We start from the raw sequence: 21996 nt of genomic DNA on the forward strand, positions 1-21996 counted from the left end.
TGAAGTCCCGGCTCCAGCCCTTACTAGCTGTGTGACCTTGGGCAGGTTAAGCTCTCTGGGCCTCGAGTTCTCACCTGTAAAATGTGGATGGGAGTACTCCCTCCCTCCTGGGGTTGTTGCGGGGATTCAGGGAGTCATGTATGCACAGTGCCCAGCAGAGTTTGTGCCGGATAGCAATTAACCGTTATTGTTAAGATCTGTTCTGCTTCTGAGACTCCAACTTTGGCTGCTCAGTTGTCTATGTAAATACTGTTACACAATGTTTTAATATGTGATCCCAGCCAGATCCAGAATGTGAGATACTCTACAAGGCAAATGATGTGCTTTCTCTAACAAATCAATGGCATGAAAAACAAGGAGAGAAAGGAGACATAAAATAAAACAGACTTGAAAGACATAGCAGTTTAATGCAATATGCGCCTTTTGTTGGGCTCCTGAATCAGGAGTTAGTTCACTAACTGTAAAAAAGACATATTTGAGACAACTTGGGAAATCTGAATATGAACTGAGTACTAGGTGTTATTAATGAATTATTTTGTTAGGTGGGATGAAGCATAATGTCTCTGTACATGAGAAGACCAAAAAGTCTTCTTGCATGCTGAAGTATTTACAGGTGCAGACGTGATGTCTGCTGTTAGTTCAAAACATTCCAGCCAAAACAGAACAAGCAAAAAGCAGGGGCTTAGATGAAACGACATGACAAAATGTTGGTAGTTGTTGAAGCATCATGACAAATTCAGGGGAGGTCATTATACTATGCTTTACTTTTTTGTAGGTTTGGAAATTTCCATAATAAAAAGGTTTTTAAATATGTGTCTTTAAAAAGTAGGGTGACCAACTGGACTTCCTCAAATTCAAAACATTTGCACATCAAAGAAGATTATCAAAAAAGTGAAAAGACAGTTGACCTAATGCCAGAGAATATTTGCAAATCATAGATATGATAAGGGTCTAATATTCAGAATATATCAAGAACCCCTAACAGGGGCTGGCCCCGTGGCCGAGTGGTTAAGTTTGCACGCTGTGCTTCGGTGGCCCAGGGCCTGTGAATCGTGGGCACGGACATGGCACCGCTCATCAGGCCATGCTGAGGTGGCATCTCACATGCCACAACTAGAAGGACTCACAACTAAAAATACACAACCCTGTACCGGGGGGCTTTGGGGAGAAAAAGAAAAAATAAAATCTTAAAAAAAAAGAACCCCTAACAACTAACAACAAAAAGAAATAATCCAATTAAAAAATGGGCAAACAACTTGATAGACATTTCTCCAAAGAAGATACACAAATGGCCAACAAGCACATGAAAAGATGCTCAGTGTCAGTAGTTATCAGGGAAATACAAGTCAAATGCACAATAGGATGCCAGTTCACAACCACTAGGACGGCCATAAAAACGAAACAAAGCAAAGCAACGCACAGAGAATAACAAGCGCGAGGACGTGGAGAAGCTGAGCCTCTCAAACGTTACCGGGGGAATGTAAAGTGGTTCAGCCACTGTAGAGAGCTGTTTGGAGCTCCTCACAGAGCTGAACGTAGAACGACCATGTGATCCAGCCATTTCACTCCCAGGAAGAAAGCCCCAAAGCGTTGAGAGCAGGGACTCAAACAGAAACTTGTACGCAAATGTTCATGTAATCACAATAACCAAAAGGTGGAAACAACCCAAATGTCCATCAGTTGATGGATGGAGAAACAGAATATGGCATATTCCACACGATGGGACATTATTTGGTCATGAAAAGGAATGTAGTGCTGATACATGCCCCACATGGACGACCTTGAACACATGCTAAGTGAAAGAAGCCCATCACAAAAGGCCATGTTTTGTATGATTCGCTTTTGTAAAATGTGCAGAAAAGCAAATCCACTGAGACCGAAAGCAGATGAGCGGTTGTCAAGGGGTGGGGGAGGGGGAGGAGGAGTGACTGCTAACGGTGCGGGTTCCTTCAGGAGTGATGCGCGCGAGCTGGAACTAGGTGGCCGTGCTGGCTGCACCGTATTGTGAGTACACTCAGAACCACTGAATTGCACACTTTAAAATGGTGAATTTTACCTCAACAAAAAATGTGTATTAAGAAAAAGTATGTTGCCCACCCCACTGCAGAGCTGGTAGAACATTTATCACTCATTCAACTAAAGCACCCCATAGGGTTAGCGTTCAGGGATGGGGAGCGGGAACCCACGGGATAGGCAGGTGTTTTGCTTAAGGCTGGGCTTCCAAAAAGAGTATGTGGTCATCTCCATCGCGTGCTTGAGGACACGACCACCCCCACCCACTCCTCCCTCAGCACTCCCGGGGTGTCCGTTCACTTGTTCATGCAGCTCCTGCCCTGTGCCAAGTGCTGGGGTAACACACGGATAAGAAAGAGCCGCGGCCCTCAAGCAGCTTCCAAGTCAAGAAAGCAAAACCACAAACAAACCCACGTGGGCAGACAGCTCTCCCCTCCTCCTGTGGTGGGGCCACCATGGAGAGAATGCACGTCGTCCTCAGGGAGGTGCCCTTGTGTCTAGGCTCAGGAAGACTCATAGGAACTCACTGGCAGGACAAGGGGGCAGGTGGGGGCGCTTTCCCTGCAGAAACTGGGTCTCTTGTTTCAGGAGCCGGCGAGGCTTCTCAGCCGGATCCCTTCTGAGTGTGAGAGTGAACGGGGCATAAAGGGTGAGGGGGAGCAGCCATGACAAGAAAGGAAAGGCCCTGGAGAGAGGCCCCTCGGGGGACTTGGGGTTCATGGGGAAGGCTCTCTGAGCTGAGGCCTGCACAGTCCCAAAGCCTCCTTACAAAGCCCTTAGGTGAGGCCGGAGGGTGGCCAGCGTCCAGCACCATTGGCCCAGGCTCCCCAGGCTGCTGTCTGTTGGCACTTTGCTGCTGCCGTCTGGTTTGTTCTCTTGCTCCTTCTCCTCCTCTGCTGGGATTCTCCTTCTTTTCAGGAATGCCCTGCTCCGAGTCTGGGAGGGGCAGGCCTGGCCAAGGTGGGCCAGATAGGCCGGGGGCAAGGGCCTGCTCCTGCCGTGGAGCTGCTGTCCTCCTCCTGCCAGCTGGCCCTGACCAGGGACAGTGCCCAGGAGTGACTGGGGGGTTGTGAACCAGGCCCTTGTGAACTAGGCCCACAAATGTGTCCACGAATGGTGCTTCTGGGCTGTTGGCTGGCTAGGCATTTTAGGGGCAAAAGTGAAGGCCCTGGGCAAGCTCCAGTGGCCTAGTGGTTAAAATTTGGCATGCTCTGTGCCATACCAACTCATATGGGATACAGCAAAAGCTGTATTAAGAGGATACAGGCACATCTTAACAAACAAGAAAAATCCCAAATAAGCAACCTTAAAGCACAGCTAACTGAACTAGAGAAAAAAGAACAAATGAAGCCCAAAGTCAGCAGAAGGAGAGAAATAATAAAAATCAGAGCAGAAATAAATACTATTGAAACGAAAAAGGCAGTAGAAAGGATCAATGAGACAAAGAGCTGGTTTTTTGAGAAGATAAATAAAATTGACAAACCCCTAGCCAGACTTACAAAGACAAAAAGGGAGAAAGCTCAAATAAACAAAATCAGAAATGAGCGAGGAGAAATAGCAACAGACTCTGCAGAAATACAAGGGATTATAAGAGAATACTACAAAAAACTACATGCCAACAGAATGGATAACCTAGAGGAAATGGATAAATTCTTGGACTCCTACAATCTCCCAAAGCTCACTCAAGAAGAGGCAGACAATTTGAACAGACCAATCACAAGGAAAGAGATTGAAACAGCAATCAAAAACATCCCAAAGAATAAAACCCCAGGACCAGATGGCTTTCCTGGGGAATTCTACCAAACTTTCAGAGAGGATTTAATACCTATCCTTTTCAAGCTATTCCAAAAACTTAGGGAAGATGGAACACTTCCTAACACATTCTATGAGGCCAACATCACGCTGATACCAAAACCTGACAAGGACACCATGAAGAAAGAGAACTACAGGCCAATATCACTGATGAACATAGATGCAAAAATTCTAAACAAAATTTTGGCAACCAGAATTCAGCAATTCATCAAAAGAATCATACATCAGGATCAGGTGGGATTCATACCAGGGACACAGGGATGGTTCAACATCCGCAAATCAATCAACGTGATACACCACATCAACAAACTGAGGAATAAAAACCACATGATCATCTCAATAGATGCAGAGAAGGCATTTGACAAGATCCAACAGCCATTTATGATAAAAACTCTGAACAAAATGGGCATAGAAGGAAACTACCTCAACATAATAAAGGCCATATACGACAAACCCATAGCCAACATCATACTCAATGGGCAAAAACTGAACCCCATCCCCCTGAAAACAGGAACGAGACAAGGATGCCCTCTATCACCACTCTTATTTAACACAGTACTGGAGGTCCTGGCCAGAGCAATCAGGCAAGAAAAAGGAATAAAAGGAATCCAAATAGGGAGGGAAGAAGTGAACATATGAGGAATTTAAAACTATGGACCAAGAACAGTTTAGTGGATACCAGGGGAAAGGTGGGGTGGGGGGGTGGGCACAAAGGTTGAAGTGGTGCATCTACAACATGACTGACAAACATTAATGTACAATTGAAATTTCACAAGATTGTAACCTATCAATAACTCAAAAAAAAAAAAAAAATTTGGCATGCTCTGCTTCAGTGGTCTGGGTTTGGTTCCTGGGCACAGAGCCACACCATTTATCTGTTAGTGGCCATGCTGTGGCAGCAGCTCACATTGAAGAAAAAAAAAAAGAAGGAAGATTGGCAACAGATGTTAGCTCATGGCCAATCTTCTTCAGCAAAAGAAAGAAAGTGAAGGCCCTGGACCTGCTCACCTGGGCTGTGACTACTTACCACCCTTCCTTTCTGCTACTGATGTGTTTGGTGAAACTTATGGTAAAAGTTTGCTTATTTAGTCAACACATTTATTTAAGCTTCTCATTTATTTAGCAACATAAGAAAGTAAGATAATTTCCAGCAGGGCAAGGCTACTAAGGAAATACAGCTGTAGGGAAGGGCATTCTTTCGCTAAGGTGGCTAGGCAAGGCCTCTCTGAAGAGGGGGTTTTTGGGCTGAGTCCTGAGTGATGGGAGAGATTGGATGGAGATCTGTGTGAAAGAGGTCCTCAGCAGAGAAGATGGTTAGTTCCAAGGCCCAAGGACAGGAATGAGACAGTGTGTTTGAGGAGCAGAAAGTCCAGTGTGGCTGGAAGACAGTGTGGTGAGAGGAGAAGCCAGGAGGGGAGGGGGAGAGGTAGGCAGGGGCTAGATCACTGGGCTCTGGCAGCCCGAGAGAGGCCCTTGCATTTTATTCTAACGGCAGTGGCCGGTCCTTGGTGACCTCGGCAGGAGCTGTTTGTGGAAGGTGAGCAGGGTAGTTTGACAGGATGAGAGAGAGTGGGAGGAAGTGAAGGCAGGGAGCACAGCAGCCCTCGCTGTGAAGAATGGCTCTGAGAAGGGTTTGGGTTTGTTCTCTAAGTTGTGCTTGTATGATGATTATCTCACTGAGGAATACTGTTATTGAGATGATCTCATTGAGAGAGACAAATTGATGATGCCAGAGAGAGGGGTCGCCGCAGGAAGGATTCCCTGGGTGGGTGAGAGGGGACGGGGTCCAGGGCATGAGTGGGAGAGGAGAGAAATCAGGCAGTTCTTCACTGTAACAAGAGGAAGCTGCAGTCAAACCATCACGTGTACACTTAGACGTACACGATGTTGTATGTCAATTATATCTCAATAAAGCTGGAAAACACAGGGGGAGGCTGTGGTCAAGGGCCCAGGCTGGTGATTTTATGAGGGAAGATGAGGTGGTTCTTATCTGACTGCTTCTTTGTTCTCGGTGACATATGGAGTGAGGTCATCAGCTGAGAGTGTAGTGAGGGGGGGGCGGTGAAGAAAGCAGAAAAGATGTGAACTTTCCATTTGAAGAGGGAGAAAGAATCCCCAGGAAAATCTAATGGTTGTTGGACAGCATCGAGTGCCCGTTTGAGATCTGGGTCAAAGACGCAATGCGAGACTAGTTAGTGCGGTCGTGTGATTTTCTCCAACAATGTTCAGGCGCTCAGGTGCAGGGATGGGTGGATGGGTAGCTGAAGGGTTTAACCAGAGCTGGAGTTTGGCAGTCAAGTACAGAGTGAGGAGAAACGGGCAAAGGAGGTGAGAACGTTTGCAAAGGAGGAGGATAGTGAGGGCCTGGGGGTGATCTATGTGCTTAACACTTAGATGGTGCGTACCACGTGTCCAGCACTGTTTCTAAGCACTTTACAGAGGGAATAAGTGGCAAGATCATTGGCCCAGTGGAACGTAAGGATTGTTGGAATGGGGTCACGAGAGTAAGCCAAGCAAAAGCATAAGGAGGTGGTGATTAGAGGGTGGGAGGCTTGAAATGGACACTCCAGAGGTGGCATCAATATTGGTGATGGCAAGTCAAGAGTATGACTGTGGAAGTCCATGGCTGAGGTGGGGTGGAAGAGATTATTAAGAATTGAGAATTGTATTAATCATGTTTTTTATTTTCTACATTTTATGACAATTTAGGGGCCTTGCTATTCACGGAGAGACTGCCCCTCCCAGGACTAGCTAATTCCTAGAGACAGCAGAGGACTCCCCCCCACCACCCCAAGCACACCTTTCATATGCAAACCAATCAGTCCAGAGCCCACACCCCCAACTGCCTCCTTTACCTAACCCTCACAGCCAAGCCAGTCTGTCCCCTCCTCTAAATGACCCCAGGGTCAAGTATGGCAAACTAGAGACCACCCCCATAGCCCCGCCAAAATTATTCAAACTATCCAATCCTAAACGCGCTTAAACTCCCCTCCCCTGCCTTGCCATTCCTTCCCTTGGAAACCACAGTTAAAGCTCTGGGCCATGTTTTCCACTCGCTCCTTCTGCTTCTTAACGGACCGTGGAAGTTCCCCATGTGGTCCTGCATGGCATGGCGGCCCCCTCCTCTAAATGCTTCTTTCAACGGTACTGACCTTTCTATGTTGTTCCTTAATCACCTCTATAAATTAAATCCCAGGTACAATAAAAAATGGAGGCTCGGTTACAAGAGGCCAAGATGTTGGGTGGATTGTCTCTGCCAATGTTGAAGTTGGCAAGAGTGGTGAAAGGGAAGGGGTAAAGAATACAGGGATCCGGGTACTAAAATAAGTCAAGAATGAGAGAGAGCGACCAGGAGGTGGGTTGGTAACAGCAGCAAGGATCGGGAGTGTACTGGAACCGTCTGATGGAGTGCATTTCAAAGAAGCCGGGCTTTGTGAAGGAGAAAATGGCCACGGGGAGCAAAGAGGACACCTATTCTACCCTGATTTCCAGGGAGCACAGGGAAGAAAATGGCTTCACTTGAGGCGGCTAGGGTGTCCTCAGGGAAGAGAGCCAAGCTTCGGGAAGAGCAAGCCAGGGAAGGGAATGTTCAGAGGAGGTGACAGTGTGGGGAATTCGGTGATGGTTGATCAAGCATTCTAAAGGTCGCAGTGAGGTTTGGGAGGCCTGCGAGTGGTGGGTGACTGGGACTAGATTAGGGGAGAAACAGGAAATAAATACAGGGACAGGCACCCAGGGAATGATGGCTTACAGGGCATCTGATGGTGGTGGTTTTTCATTGTGGTAAAATATACATATCTACCGTCTTGACTTTTTGGACTGAAGTATACTAAATACATTCATAATGTTGTGCAAACATCACCACTCTCCACCTCCATAACTTTCCATCCTGTAAAACTGAAACTCTGTACCCATTAAACAGTAACTCCCCACTTCCTGCGCCCACCCCGAGCCCCTGGCAACCACTATTCTACATTCTTGTCTCTATAATTTTGACTATTCTAAGTATCTCCTATAAATGGAATCATACAGTATTTCTCTTTTTGTGACTGGCTTATTTTACTTAGCATAATGTCCTCAAGATTCTTCCATGTTGTAGCATATATCAGAATTTCCTTCCTTTTTACGGCTGAATAATATTCCATTGTATGTATTTACCACGTTTTGCTTATCCATTCATCTGCTGATGGACACTTGGGTTGCTTCCACCTTTTAGCTACTGTGAATGATGCTGCTGTGAACCTGAGTGTGCAAATATCTCTTCAAGACCCTGCTTTCAATTCTCTCGGGTGTATGCCCAGAAGTGGAATTGCTGAATCACATGGTAATTCTATTTTTAATTTTTTGAGGATCCAGCATACTGTTTTCCACAGAGGCTGTACTGTTTTCATTCTCACCAACAGTGCACAAGGGTTCCGATTTCTCCACATCTTCGTCAACACTTGTTATTTTCTGTTCTTTTGATAGTAGCCATCCTAATGGGTGTGAGTAGTTTTGAAATGCATCTACCTGAAAATTAGTGACATCGAGCATCTTCTCATGTGCTTATTGGACATTTGTACATCTTCTTTGGAGAAATGTTTATTCAAGTCCTTTGCTCATTTTTGAGTTGGGTTTGTGTGTGTGTGTGTGGTTGAGTTTGAGGAGTTCTCAGTATACTCTGGATAGTAATCCCTTATCTGATATATGATTTGCACATATTTTCTCCTGTTCTGTGGGTTGCCTTTTTACTCTGTGGATAGTGTCTTTTGATGCACAAAATTTTAAATTTTCATGAAGTCCAATTTGTCTATTTTTTCTTTTATTTCCAGTGCAAAATCTAAAACATCATTGCCAAATCCAGAGTCGTGATGTTTTTGCCCTATGTTTTCTTCTAAGAGTTGTCTAGTTTTAGGTCTTAAATTTAGGTCTTTGATCCATTTTGAGTTAATTTTCTATATATGGTGTTAGGTAAGGGTCCTATTTCATTCTTTTGCATGTGGATATCCAGTATTCCCAGCAACATTTGTTGAAAAAACTGTCATTTCCTCACTGAATGGTCTAAGCACCCTGTCAAAAATCATTTGACCATACGCAAGGATTATTTCTGGACTGTCTTTTCTGTTCCATTGGTCTGTATGTCTGTCTTTATGCCAGTACCACATTGTTTTGATTACTGTAGCTTTGTAATAAGTTTGAAATCAGAAAGTGTGATTTCATACTTTCCTTCAGCTTTGTTCTTTTTCAGGATTGTTTTGGCTGTTCAGGGTCCCTTGAGATTCCATACAAATTTTAGGATAGATTTTTCTATTTCTTCAAAAAACATCATTGGGATTTTGATAAGGATTGCATTGAATGTGTAGATTGCTTTCAGTACTATTGACATCAACAATATTCAGTCTTCCAATCCGTGAACATGGATGTGTTTCCATTTATTTGTCTTCTTCAATTTCTTTCAGTGAGATTTTGTAGTTTTCATTATATCTCTTTGTTCAAGATCATTCTTAAGTATTTCATTCTTTTTATTGCTATTGTAAATGGAATTGTTTTCATAATTTCCTTTTCAGATTATGCATTGTTAGTGTAGAGCAACTGATTTTTGTGTGTTGACTTTGTATCGTGCTAGTTTGCTGAATTCATTTACTCGCTTTAACTGGATTTGTGTGGAATCTTTAGGGTTTTCTACACATAAGATCATATCATCTGTGAACAGAAATAATTTTACTTCTTCCTTTCCAATTTAGGTACCTTTTATTTCTTTTCCTTCCCTAATTGCTCTGGCTAGAACTTCTATTACCAAATTGAATAGAACTGGTGGGAGTAGGCACTCTTGTCCTGTTCCAGATTGTAGGGAAAAAGATTTCAGTCTTTTACCAGTGAGTATGATGTTTGCTGGGGTTTTTCATATATGGCCTTTATTATGTTCAGGCAATTTCCTTCTCTTCCAAGTTTGTTGCGTGTTTTTTTCATGAAATGGTGTTGAATTTTGTCAATTGCTTTTCCTGCCTCAATTGAGATGATCACGTGGTTTTTATCCTCCATTCTGTTAATGTGGTGTGTTACAGTGATCAAATTTTGTATGTTGAACCATCCTTGCATTGAGGAGTAAATCACACTTGGTCTAATCCCTTTAACATGCTGCTGATTTTGCTTTGCTAGTATTTTTAAAGGACTTTTGCATCAAGGTTCATAAGGGATATTGGCCTGAAGTTTTCTTTTCTTTTTTTTTTGAGGAAGATGAGCCCTGAGCTAACTACTGCCAATCCTCCTCTTTTTGGCTAAGGAAATCTGGTCCTGAGCTAACATCTGTGCCCATCTTCCTCTACTTTATATGTGGGATGCCTACCACAGCATGGTGTGCCAAGCGATGCCATGTCTGCACCCAGGATCGTTCAGATCGAACCCTGGGCCGCTGAGAAGCGGAATGTGCGAACTTAACCAGGCTGGCCCCATGAAGTTTTCTTTTCTTGTAGTGACTTTTGTCTGGCATTTGTATCAGGGTAGTGCTGGTCCATGGAATGAGTTAGGAAGTGTTCCCTCCTCTTCAATTTTTTGGAAAAGTTTTAGAAGGATTGGTATTAGTTCTTCTTTAAATATTTGGTAGAATTTATCAGTGAAGCCATCAGTTCCAGGGCTGTTCTTTGTTGGGAGATTTTTGATTACTGATTCAATCTCCTTACTTGTTACAGGTCTTTTCAGATTTTTTATTTCTTCCTAGAAAATTTTCTGAGGGGGCTTTTGGGCATGAAAGGAATACTCAGGAGTTATGTTTTTTTTCGTGAGGAAGACCGGCCCTGAGCTAACATCTGTTGTTAATCTTCCTCTTTTTGCTTGAGGAAGATTGTCGTTGAGCTAACATCATGCCAATCTTCCTCTATTTTGTATGCAGGACTCCACCACAGCATGGCTTGATGAGCAGTGTGTAGGTCTGTGCCCGGGATCCGAACCTGCCAACCCCAGGCTGCCGAACCAGAGCATATGAACTTAACCACTAAGCCACTGGGCTGGCCCTGAGAGTTATGTTTTAATTACTATTCAGTTGATTAAAAGTATCAAGTTTAAATATCCCGTCTTCTAAGCCTAAAATCTCAATTTACAAATATAATTATTTTATTACTAAATCCATTATTTTTTGTATAAAAATAAGAATTTTTTCTACATGTTCTTTGATTAACTTTCAATTAACCATGGGTTTAACAGAGTAACTCCTCCTTAATTATACCACACCACTTCTGTACTTAATTGATCAAATTCCCTTAGACGTTTCAAACCAGACTTTCAAATTGAATTTAGGTGATTCTCTTAAATACACCAACACCCCCCCTCCCCAGTAGTCTTTTAAATCTAATAGGCAAAATCTTCCTAGACCATTTAGCATCTCTTGTAAATCTAGTAAAAGAGACTCAGAAATGTAACACAATCTCTTACCTGTTTGGCACATCTTAAATTGAAGTACATATTTAGCAGTGGAATGAAACTTGTTATTACGATAACCTAACCAACACCAAAGTATCAATTCAGGTAGATTCTTTTATTCATCCTGACATTACAAACATGCTCTCCCAACCTAGGGGCACAGAACCATCATCTCAGGCCACTTCACACTGAGGTGCTGTGGGTTGAACTCTTGGTGGGATATTCTTGCCCAGGACGGGGGTCCAGAATGGTTTCCAGGGTGATTCATCATGAGTTGGTGTCTATTAGGCTCAGTCACTGTGGAGGTAACTGGACTTTCCAAACCTATATCTTTCCTTTTTTTTGTAAGAGTGAAATCTTACACAATTTCTCATTTTGTTGCCTGAGTAGAGCTGATGAGATTCTGCATCCCCTACCAGGACTGCAATGAACCTTTTAGCTATTTGATTAGAAATTATGAAGTTTTGATGATGATTAAAACATATATAGTATGCATATAGTTTGGCTTTGTCAACGTACTGTAAACAACATTGAAATTTTTACACGCCTTTTTTTTTTTTCTTAAAGATTTTATTTTTCCTTTTTCTCCCCAAAGTCCCCCAGTACATAGTTGTGTATTAGCTGTGGGTCCTTCTAGTTGTGGCATGTGGGATGCTGCCTCAGCATGACCTGATGAACGGTGCCATGTCCGCGCCCAGCATCTGAACTGATGAATCCCTGGGCCGCCAAAGCAGAGCACGTGAACTTAACCTCTCGGCCACAGGGCTGGACCCAAAATTTGTGATTTTTTTAAAGTTAATTTTTATTGAGTTTTGATAGGTTACAATCTTGTGAAATTTCAGTTGTACATTATTGTTTGTCAATCATGTTGTAGGTGCACCCCTTCACCTTTTGTTCCCATCCCCAAAACCCCCTTTCCCTGGTAGCCACTAATCTGTTCTCTTTGTCCACGTGTTTAAAATTCTCATATGAGTGGAGTCATACAGAGATTGTCCTTCTCTATCTGGCTTATTTCACTTAACATAATTCCCTCAAGGTCCATCCATGTTGTGAATGGGATGATTTTATTCTTTTTTATGGCTAAGTAGTATTCCATTATATATATATACCATATCTTCTTTATCCAATCATCAGTTGATGGGCACTTAGGTTGCTTCCACATCTTGGCTATTGTAAATAATGCTGCAATGAACATAGGGGTGCATGGGACTTTTGGAATTGCTGACTCCAAGCTCGTTGGATAGATACCCAGTAGTGGGATGGCTGGGTCATATGGTATTTCTATTTTTAATTTTTTGAGAAATCTCCATACTGTTTTCCATAGTGGCTGCACCAGTTTGCATTGCCACCAGCAGTGTATGAGGGATCCTTTTTCTCCACAACCTCTCCAACATTTGTTACTTTTTGTCTTGGTTATTTTTGCCATTCTAAAGGGTGTAAGGTGATACCTTAGTGTAGTTTTGATTTGCATTTCCCTGATGATCAGTGATGATGAACATCTTTTCATGTGCCTATTGGCCATTGTATATCTTCTTTAGAGAAATGTCTGTTCATGTCTCCTGCCCATTTTTTGATCGGGTTGTTTGACTTTTTGTTGTTGAGTTCTTTATATATTATGGAGATTAGCCCTTTGTCAGATATATGATTTGCAAATATTTTTTTCCCAATTAATGGCTTGGTTTTTTGTTTCAATCCTCTTTTCCCTTGCCTTGAAGAAACTCTTTAGTCTGATGAAGTCCCATTTGTTTATTCTTTCTATTGTTTCCCTTGTCTGAGAAGACATGGTGTCCGAAAGGATCCTTTTAATACTGATGTCAAAGAGTGTACTGCCTACATTTTCTTCTAGAAGCCTTATGGTTTCAGGTCTCAGCTTTAGGTCTTTGGTCCATTTTGAGTTTATTTTGGTGAATGGTGAAAATGAATGGTCAATTTTCATTCTTTTACATGTGGCTTTCCAGTTTTCCCAGCACCATTTGTTGAAGAGACTTTCTTTTCTCCATTGTAGGCCCTCAGCTCCTTTGTGGAAGGTTAGCTGTCCATAGATGTGTGGTTTTATTTCTGGGCTTTCAATTCTGTTCCATTGATCTGTACACCTGTTTTTGTCCCAGTACCATGCTGTTTTGATTACTGCAGCTTTGTAGTATGCTTTGAAGTCAGGGATTGTGATGCCTCCAGCTTTGTTGTTTATTCTCAGGATTGCTTTAGCAATTTGGGGTCTTTTGTGCCCCATATGAATTTTGGGATTCTTTGTTCTATTTCTGTAAAGAATGTCATTGGGATTCTGATTGGGATTGTGTTGAATCTGTAGATTGCTTTAGGTAGTATGGACATTTTAACTACGTTTATTCTTCCAATCCATGTAGATGGAACGTCTTTCCAACTCTTTATGTCGTCATCCATTTCTTTCAGGAAAGCCTTGTGGTTTTCATTGTATAGGTCTTTCACTTCCTTAGTTAAATTCACCCTGAGGTATTTTATTCTTTTTGTTGTGATTGTGAATGGTATTGTGTTCTTGAGTTCTTTTTCTGTTAGTTCGTTATTGGAGTATAGAAATGCTACCAATTTATGTAAGTTGATTTTATACCCTGCAACTTTGCTGTAGTTGTTGATTACTTCTAAAAGTTTTCCAATGGATTCTTTGGGGTTTTCTATATATAGGATCATGTCGTCTGCAAACAGCGAGAGTTTCACTTCTTCCCCCCATTTGGATTCCTTTTATTCCTTTCTCTTGCCCAATTGCTCTGGCCAGGACCTCCAGTACTATGTTGAATAAGAGTGGTGACAGAGGGCATCCTTGTCTTGTTCCTGTTTTCAGGGGGATGGTGCTCAGTTTTTGCCCATTGAGTATGATGTTGGCTGTGGGTTTGTCATACGTAGCCTTTATTATGTTGAGGTAATTTCCTTGTATCCCTGTTTTGTTCAGATTTTTTTTTTTTTATCATAAATGGCTGTTGGATCTTGTCAAATGCCTTCTCTGCATCTATTGAGATGATCATGTGGTTTTTATTCCTCAATTTGTTGATGTGGTGTACCACATTAATTGATTTGCGAATGTTGAACCATCCCTGTGTCCCTGGTATGAATCCCACTTGATCATGATGTATGATCCTTTTGATGTATTGCTGAATTCGAGTTGCCAAAATTTTGTTGAGAATTTTTGCATCTTCTTCATCAGCGACATTGGCCTGTAGTTCTCCTTTTTCGTGCTGTCCTTGTCAGGCTTTGGTATCAGCGTGATGTTGGCCTCACAGGACGTGTTAGGAAGTGTTCCATCTTCCCTAACTTTTTGGAATAGCTTGAAAAGTATAGGTATTAAATCCTCTTTGAAAGTTTGGTAGAATTCCCCAGGAAAGCCATCGGGTCCTGGGGTTTTATTCTTGGGATGCTTTTGATTGCTGTTTCAATCTCTTTCCTTGCGATTGGTCTGTTCAGATTGTCTGCTTCTTCTTGACTTAGCTTTGGGAGATTGTAAGAGTCTAAGTATTTATCCATTTCTTCTAGGTTATCCATTTTGTTGGCATATAGTTTTTCGTAGTATTCTCTTATATTCCGTTGTATTTCTGTGGGGTCTGTTGTTATTTCCCCTCTTTCATTTCTGATTTTGTTTATTTGAGCTTTCTCTCTTTTTTTCTTTGTAAGTCTGGCTAGGGGTTTGTCAATTTTATTTATCTTCTCAAAAAACCAGCTCTTTGTTTCATTGATCCTTTGTACTGCCTTTTTTTGTTTCAATAGCATTTATTTCTGCTCTGATTTTTATTATTTCTCTCCTTCGGCTGACTTTGGGCTTTGTTTGTTCTTCCTCTAATTCAGTTAGATGTAATTTGAGATTGCCTATTTGCGATTTTTCTTGTTTGTTAAGGTGTGCCTGTATTGCCATGAATTTCCTTCTTAATACGTCTTTTGCTGTATCCCATATGAGTTGGTATGGCATATTATCATTTTCACTTGTCTCCAGATATTTTTTTATTTCTTCTTTAATTTCTTCAACGATCCATTGCTTGTTCAGTAGCATATTGTTTAGTCTCCACATCTTTGTCCCCTTCTCAGCTTTTTTCTTGTAATTAATTTCTAGATTTATAGCATTATGATCAGAGAAGATGCTTGTTATTATTTCAATTTTTAAAAAATTTATAGAGGCTTGCCTTTTTTCCTGACATATGGTCTATCCTTGAGAATGTTCCCTGCACACTTGAGAAGAATGTGTATTCTTTTTGGATGGAGTGTTCTATATATGTTTATTAAGTCCAACTGTTTTAGCTTTTCATTTAATTCCACTGTTTCCTTGTTGATTTTCTGTCTGGATCATCTGTCCAATGATGTGAGTGGGGTGTTGAGGTCCCCTACTATTATTGTGTTAATTTTGATATTTTTTTTAGGTTTGTTAATAGTTGCTTTATGAACTTCAGTGCTCCTGTGTTGGGTGCATAGATATTTATAAGTGTTATTTCTTCTTGATGTAGTGTCCCTTTGATCATTATATACTGACCATCTATGTCTTTCTTTACCTGCCTTATCTTGAAATCTACTTTGTCTGATAGAAGTATTGTGACACCTGCTTTCTTTTGTTTGCCATTAGCTTGGATTATCGTCTTCCACTCCTTCACTCTTAGCCTGTATTTGTCATTGGAGCTGAGGTGTGTTTCCTGGAGGCAACAGATTGTTGGATCTTGTTCTTTAATCCATCTTGCCACTCTGTGTCTTTTTATTTGAGAGTTCAATCCGTTTTCATTGAGGGTGATTATTGATGCATGAGGGCTTAATGCTGTCATTCTGTCACTCCTTTTCCAGTTTTCCTGCCTTTCCATTGTTTTTCATCCTGTGTGTTTTGGCCTACCCATTGACTCCTGCAGTTTCTTATGCTGGGTTTCTTAGCTTTTTCCTTGTTTATTCTTTGTGTCTCTGTTCTGTTTTTTAGTTTAGTGGCTACCCTGAAGTTTGTATTCAGAATCTCATGCATAACATAGTCCATTTTTTGGTGGCCTCTTATTTCCTTAGCCTAAACTGATCCAGTCCCTTTCCTCCTCCCCTCCTAAGTTATTATTTTCATCTCTTATTCCAACTTGTGTTGTGAGTTTGTGGTTAAAGTGACAAGATTGTCTTTGTTTTTGGTGTTCTCCTTCCCTTTATCCTAGTGCTATAGTTGAATGTTTGCTATCTTCTTCTGATTCTATCTGTCTCCTTACTGTGTTTTGTGATCGCTTTCTCCCTTTTTTCTTTTTTCAGGTATGAGGGCCTTCTTGAGGATTTCTTGTGTGTGTGTGGAGGGGGGGAGTCTGTGGCTACGAAGTCCCTTAGCTTTTGTTTTTCTGGGAAAGATTTAATTTCTCCCTCATATCTGAAGGATGTTTTTGCTGGATAGAGTATTCTTGGCTGAAGACTTTTATCTTCTAAAGTTTTGAATATGTCATTCCAATCTCTCCTTGCTTGTAAGGTTTCTGCAGAGAAATCTGCTGAAAGTCTGATAGGGATTCCTTTGTAGGTTATTTTCTTCTGCCTTGCTGTCCTGAGTATTCTTTCTTTGTCATTCACTTTTTCCATTTTTACTACTATGTGCCTAGCAGTAGGTCTTTTTACATTGACATATCTAGGAGATCTGAAAGCTTCCTTCACACACATTTCTCTCTCATTCCCTAGATTTGGGAAGTTCTCTGCTATTATTTCTTTGAGCATGCTTTCTGCTCCATTCTCCTTTTCTTCGCCCTCGAGGATAGCTACAATTCTTATATTGCATTTCCTCATTGAGTCGGCTATTTCTCAGAGATTTTCTTCATTTATTTTTAGTCTTAGTTCTCTCTCTTCCTCTGTCAGGAGCCATTCAACCTGTCTATCTTCGATTATGCTGATTTGCTCCTCTATGGCATCCACATGGGTATTCAGGGAATCCATATTATGTTTTATTTCTTCCATTGTATTTTTCATCTCTAGTATTTCTGATTGACTCTTCTTTATAGTTTCAATCTTTTTGTGAAGTAACTCCAGAACTCCTTGACTTGTTTCTTTATATTTTCCTTTACCTCATTGAATTTTTTGACCATAGCTATTCTGAATTCATTGTCCTTTAGTTTACTTATTTCTGAGTCCTCAGGACATCATTCTGGGTGCTTGTTTTCCCTCTGGTCTGGAGCTTTTATGAATTGTTTGATGCTAGAACGGTTTTTCGGCATAGTGATATTATTCTGTTTCAGTTACAGCCTGTCGCCACTAGATGTGGGTTGAGAGCTGTGTATTCTGAGCCCTCCGCCTTCAGCCAAGATGGTGTGGCACAGCACAGGTTGGAGAGTTGGGGGGTGCTTTCTCTTTTGCGGAGATCCAGTTTCCCGGCCAGCTCTTGCTATCTGGTCTCCTGGGGTCTTGGCTTGATGAGGTCACCCCACACGAAAGCTTTCACCGCATTAGAGGGCATCTGTCTGGTCTGCAAGGACCCTAGGGAGTCCTGGGTGATCCTGCTGATGCGCGGCCCCTCCCCCACTCCTTCCCTCATGGACCTTCCCATGGCAGTGATCCCAGTCTTTAGGGGAGGGAGCGAAGTTCTCTCTTACCCCATTCCTGCTCCTCTGAGGGGGGCTTCAGCCTCTCCGCCCTCTGTTGTTTGGCTGCTGTGTGTCTCTGAGGATTCCTGTGCTATTAGGATATTTTTTGTTGGAATATGATTGCTCCTTTTTGTTGTATGTTGGAGGGGAGAGAGTCCCAGGCAAGGTCACTCTGCCATGACGCTGACATCACTTGTACATGCCTTTTCTTCTTTTCTTTTTGGCATGACTCCTAGACTCTGCAGAGAACTACTGTCTTCTTTCTAATGCCAAGATTGTTACAGCTTGCTCAGTGGGAGCCCTTTTAAACCTGTTCCTTTATCTTTTAAAATTGCCCTCGATGGTTTGGAAGCATACTTTCATTCTGACAACAAATTGATGCTCCAGGCCCACCTTTATTATCCTTGCTCTGAGATGTAGAATCAGATACTTTCCAGGGCTTCCTGCTTCCTTTTGCTAGGGAATTGTATTTGAGACCAAAATCGAGGTGCTTTGGGAACACATTAGATCCATCTGTTTGATACTGGGGGAGGGCAACAGCACAGCACCCACGCCAGAGGCAGACCCAGAAAAGACATATTTTTAAAATGTCATGGAATCATATCATTACTTTCAATATAACTCCAGCTTAACAAAATACTTACACAAATCTTGTTCTAATACAAAAGATTTTCTTTTTTCTTGTCTTTTCTGAGGTACCAGCTTCCATTACTGCCACAATATACAACATTCTCTTACTAACTTTAACATGCCACACTGTATTGTAATACTGACTGAGGGGACCAAATCAGATCCTGGGTCCCTCGCCTCAGCTGCACTGCACACCCCCCTTAACTTCCATGATCCTTGTTTTTCCACCAACTATCATTCTTTAATGTCTTTTTGACATCAGAAGCTGGGACTTCTGGTGATGACTATAGTGTGAATAGTCTGAGTAATATCAGCTCATAGAGTGAGAAATGAAATGACTTTCTTTTTCCAATGATTGCTACCAACTATATTTAAACTATCTGATTTCCTGCTTACTAGCATGCTCCCTAATGATGCACAGTCCAAATCTATAATTTGTCAGTCAATATCCATTATGAGACATTATCATCTTGGTTAAGACTCAGTCTCATTGTCTGTTTTAAAACTTCAGTCCCTTAGTTCACACAGAGCTGCCTCTACCACGTCAGCACCCCACCCCCAGTGTAGACTAGACCTGTGGCTCCAACAGCTTCGAGTGGGGTATGTGGTCTGCTGTCCCTCCCATAGCTCTTTCCTGGGGCTTATTCATTGGGTAGGAAGGATGGGAAAGAGAAAAAAGATGTTTCCTTACCTGACTGCTCATTGGTGGTCCTCCTACTTGTGGGTCATAATGTGAACAGCCGATGTGGGTAGTAACCAAGTTCCTGTCTCTTCTGTTAGCCTCTCTGCTAATCCAGCATGTTTTCTGGTGGTGGTGGAGGTAAACAGCACTCTGGGATGAGATGAGATTAGTCTTGGTAAGTACTCTAGACTTAGGATCTAGGGAAATGTGGGTAAACGGTTCAGTTAAAGGTCCAGAGTAATTAGCTGGAAGTTACAGGACAGGCCCCGGGCATCTGGTCAGCCTTGTAATTGGATGCGGATGCATCAGCCTGAAGCTGAAGCTAGAGCTTCGGGAAGACCATGGTGTCAGGAACAGCGGCAGAACCATTGGTGCCCCCAGGGTGGCCAGCTTGGAGCTCCAGGCAATGGGGATCTTTAGCGTAGCCTGTCCCTAGGTTCGGCCTCGACCCAGGTGAACTTCTGTCATCAGAGAGTAAGCACATAAAGAAGGGGCCCACCTTTTATGGGCCTCTAGCTGTTGAGATATTGACAGCTGGACCTGGGGCAGGGCATGTGTGTGTGTGTGTGTGTGTAAGGGCTTGCACTGTTGGTTACTGGGGCAGTAAGCATCGTTTGATGACCTTCTATATACACCTCAAGGTCTTTCTTTTGCGTTGCTTCCTCTAAAGTCTTTTCACAATGGCTTTAACTAACTTCCTGCAAACAGAGGGTCTGTAAAGAAACACTTTTTGAAGACACGACTGTTGGAGAATGTGTCACCAGACGCCAGTGTCCGTGCCTGGGCTAAGTCCGGAGATCTGAGTAGGCTCTTTGGTGATAAGGAGCAGACTCCCTTCAACTTCTTCAGAAAAAAGAGGGTTGTGGTTAGCCAGGCCCTGGTACTGGGCTGGCTCGGAGTGGGCAGCTTGGGATAGGCACGCTTGGGTTCCATCCTGACCCGCCTCTTGCTGTCTGTTGGTGCATCTGCTTTATCTCTTGTGTTTTCCAAATGCCACAAACCCATGTCCTCACTGCATCCTAACTTCAGTTGCTCTGGGCCCAGCGTGGCTGCCCCACTCAACCCCTCTACTTCATAACCATCCAGCTTCTGTCCCTGTTGCTAACTTGCACAGTCTCTACTCCCTGGTCCAGCTTCCTGAGAGAGCGGCTCTGCCCATCTTTTAATGCCAGGCTTTGCCTCCTGGCCTGCCTGTTGCCCACAGCCTTTGGCTGAGGTGCTTGCTCTGACGGGCTGCACTGCGAGGAGGAAGGGGAGGGCGCTGTGGGTTCTCCATGTCAGAGGGAAGTGGCTGCCCCTTTCCTCAGTGCTCCTGGGTAAGGGGGCCTTCTGTGAGACATCCTCAGGAGAAGCAGGGCTCTTTGCCTTTGTGACAAAACCCCTCTCTGTGGTGCCATCGAGTGAGAGAAGGGCAAATGGCCTGTGGTCTGACCACAAAGGGAAGGCTGCAAGGTCTGGACAAGGAGTCCTGAGACCGAGTCCTCCACGTCAGTGGAAGGGATGTGAGAGAGCATCGAGCCTCTGCCTTCAGGGAGGCCCACACTCCAGCCGTCCCTCTCTTTAAACATTCACCCTGACCCATCCCCCAAACCCTGCTCAAAGAGAGAGCCTCAGTGTTCCTAGTGCAATGTTTCATCCCCCTCACCATCTGGAAAACTCTCTCTCATGCCCAGAGTATTACCATCTCATTTAACCCCACAACAATCTCATAAAGTCAATACTGTTATTTCCCCCTATTAATAAAAGGCAAGGAAACTGCATGCACATGTGAAATTTGCAGGGACTACACACATATTTACCAGGACGGGGCCAGATGACATCCCATGTCCTTCCATCTCTGATGTTCTAGATTCTAAACTCATCCATTAGGTTCAGCTCCTAATTTTCCTGTAGCAAATACTCTATAAACACACACATCCATGAAAATTAAATGGGTATTAAACACATAGTCTTCACATTTCTTGCATATTCTTTGATGCAACAAACATTTACTGAGAGTCTACATTGTGCCAACACCTTGCCGTGTGCTGGGGGCGCAGAATGAGAAGACGCGGCCACTGCCCCTGTGAGGCAAACGCGCCCCTGATTTCGTCACATCCAGACTGACTGCTTTAGAGCTAGGACATTTGCTAATTTATATTTTTTCCATATTATATATCTTAAGGGATAAATAAGTAAAATATAAATATTATGTAATATATTTACACTTAGAGACCCTAAATCTGAAAGCTTAAAAAAAAGTAAAGAAATATAAATTTTTATTATTTCCATTGATTACCATGTGTTAGAGAGAAGAGTGGGTTGGGAATCAGGAAACCTTGTTTCTGCCCAAACCTGGCTCTTGTGTTAATTGGGCAAGTCCATGGGCCTTAGTTTCCCCATATATATATGTGTATCTATATATCTATATATCTCATGATATTACATATATTATGTCATGATAACAACAGCTACTCTGTGTGTCTCAGAATACTGCAAGGATCATTGAGAAAATACATCCCAAATGGAAAGTCCTAAGAAAGGAAGCGATGATAATTACTTGTCAGATGAAGCAACTGCAGTGAATTATCCTGAGGTCCGTTGGTTTACGTTTCTTTGGCTTTAGAGAGAGACTGATGTGATAATCTGAGTCAGTGCAAGAGAGGGGAGCTGGCAGCTCTTCAGAGACAGCTGTCTAACCCTGAGCTCCTCATTCACGCAGCCGGCCCTGGATTTCACCCAGGATCCCTAAGACCCCGGATATAATCTGGAGCCTGGCTAACTGATCCCACAGGAAACTCCTAAACTTCATGTGGTCTGTGATTTCACCGACGGAACTTTTTCATGGATTGATGACCGAAGACAATACATATATGGTTTCCTTGCCTTTTTTCCACTTAGAAGTGGTCTGAAAAGAGGAAGAAAAACACGGCTGATATTCCGCATTTGAAAGTT

General features: G+C 42.7%; 1 protein-coding gene across 1 annotated transcript in view; it reads right to left on the bottom strand.

The window, feature by feature from the left end:
• LOC102149368 (cilia- and flagella-associated protein 221) overlaps positions 1–21996 on the bottom strand; it is a 117917-nt gene that overhangs the window by 4631 nt on the left and 91290 nt on the right. The window contains exon 24 of the mRNA XM_023622759.2: positions 19072–19212. Within this exon, the coding sequence (XP_023478527.2) occupies positions 19095–19212 (118 nt within the window). The 3' untranslated portion in view covers positions 19072–19094. The remainder of the gene's footprint in view (positions 1–19071; positions 19213–21996) is intronic.

This window comes from Equus caballus, chromosome 18 (genome assembly GCF_041296265.1).
Source record: "Equus caballus isolate H_3958 breed thoroughbred chromosome 18, TB-T2T, whole genome shotgun sequence".
NCBI classification, from domain to species: Eukaryota; Metazoa; Chordata; class Mammalia; order Perissodactyla; family Equidae; genus Equus; species Equus caballus.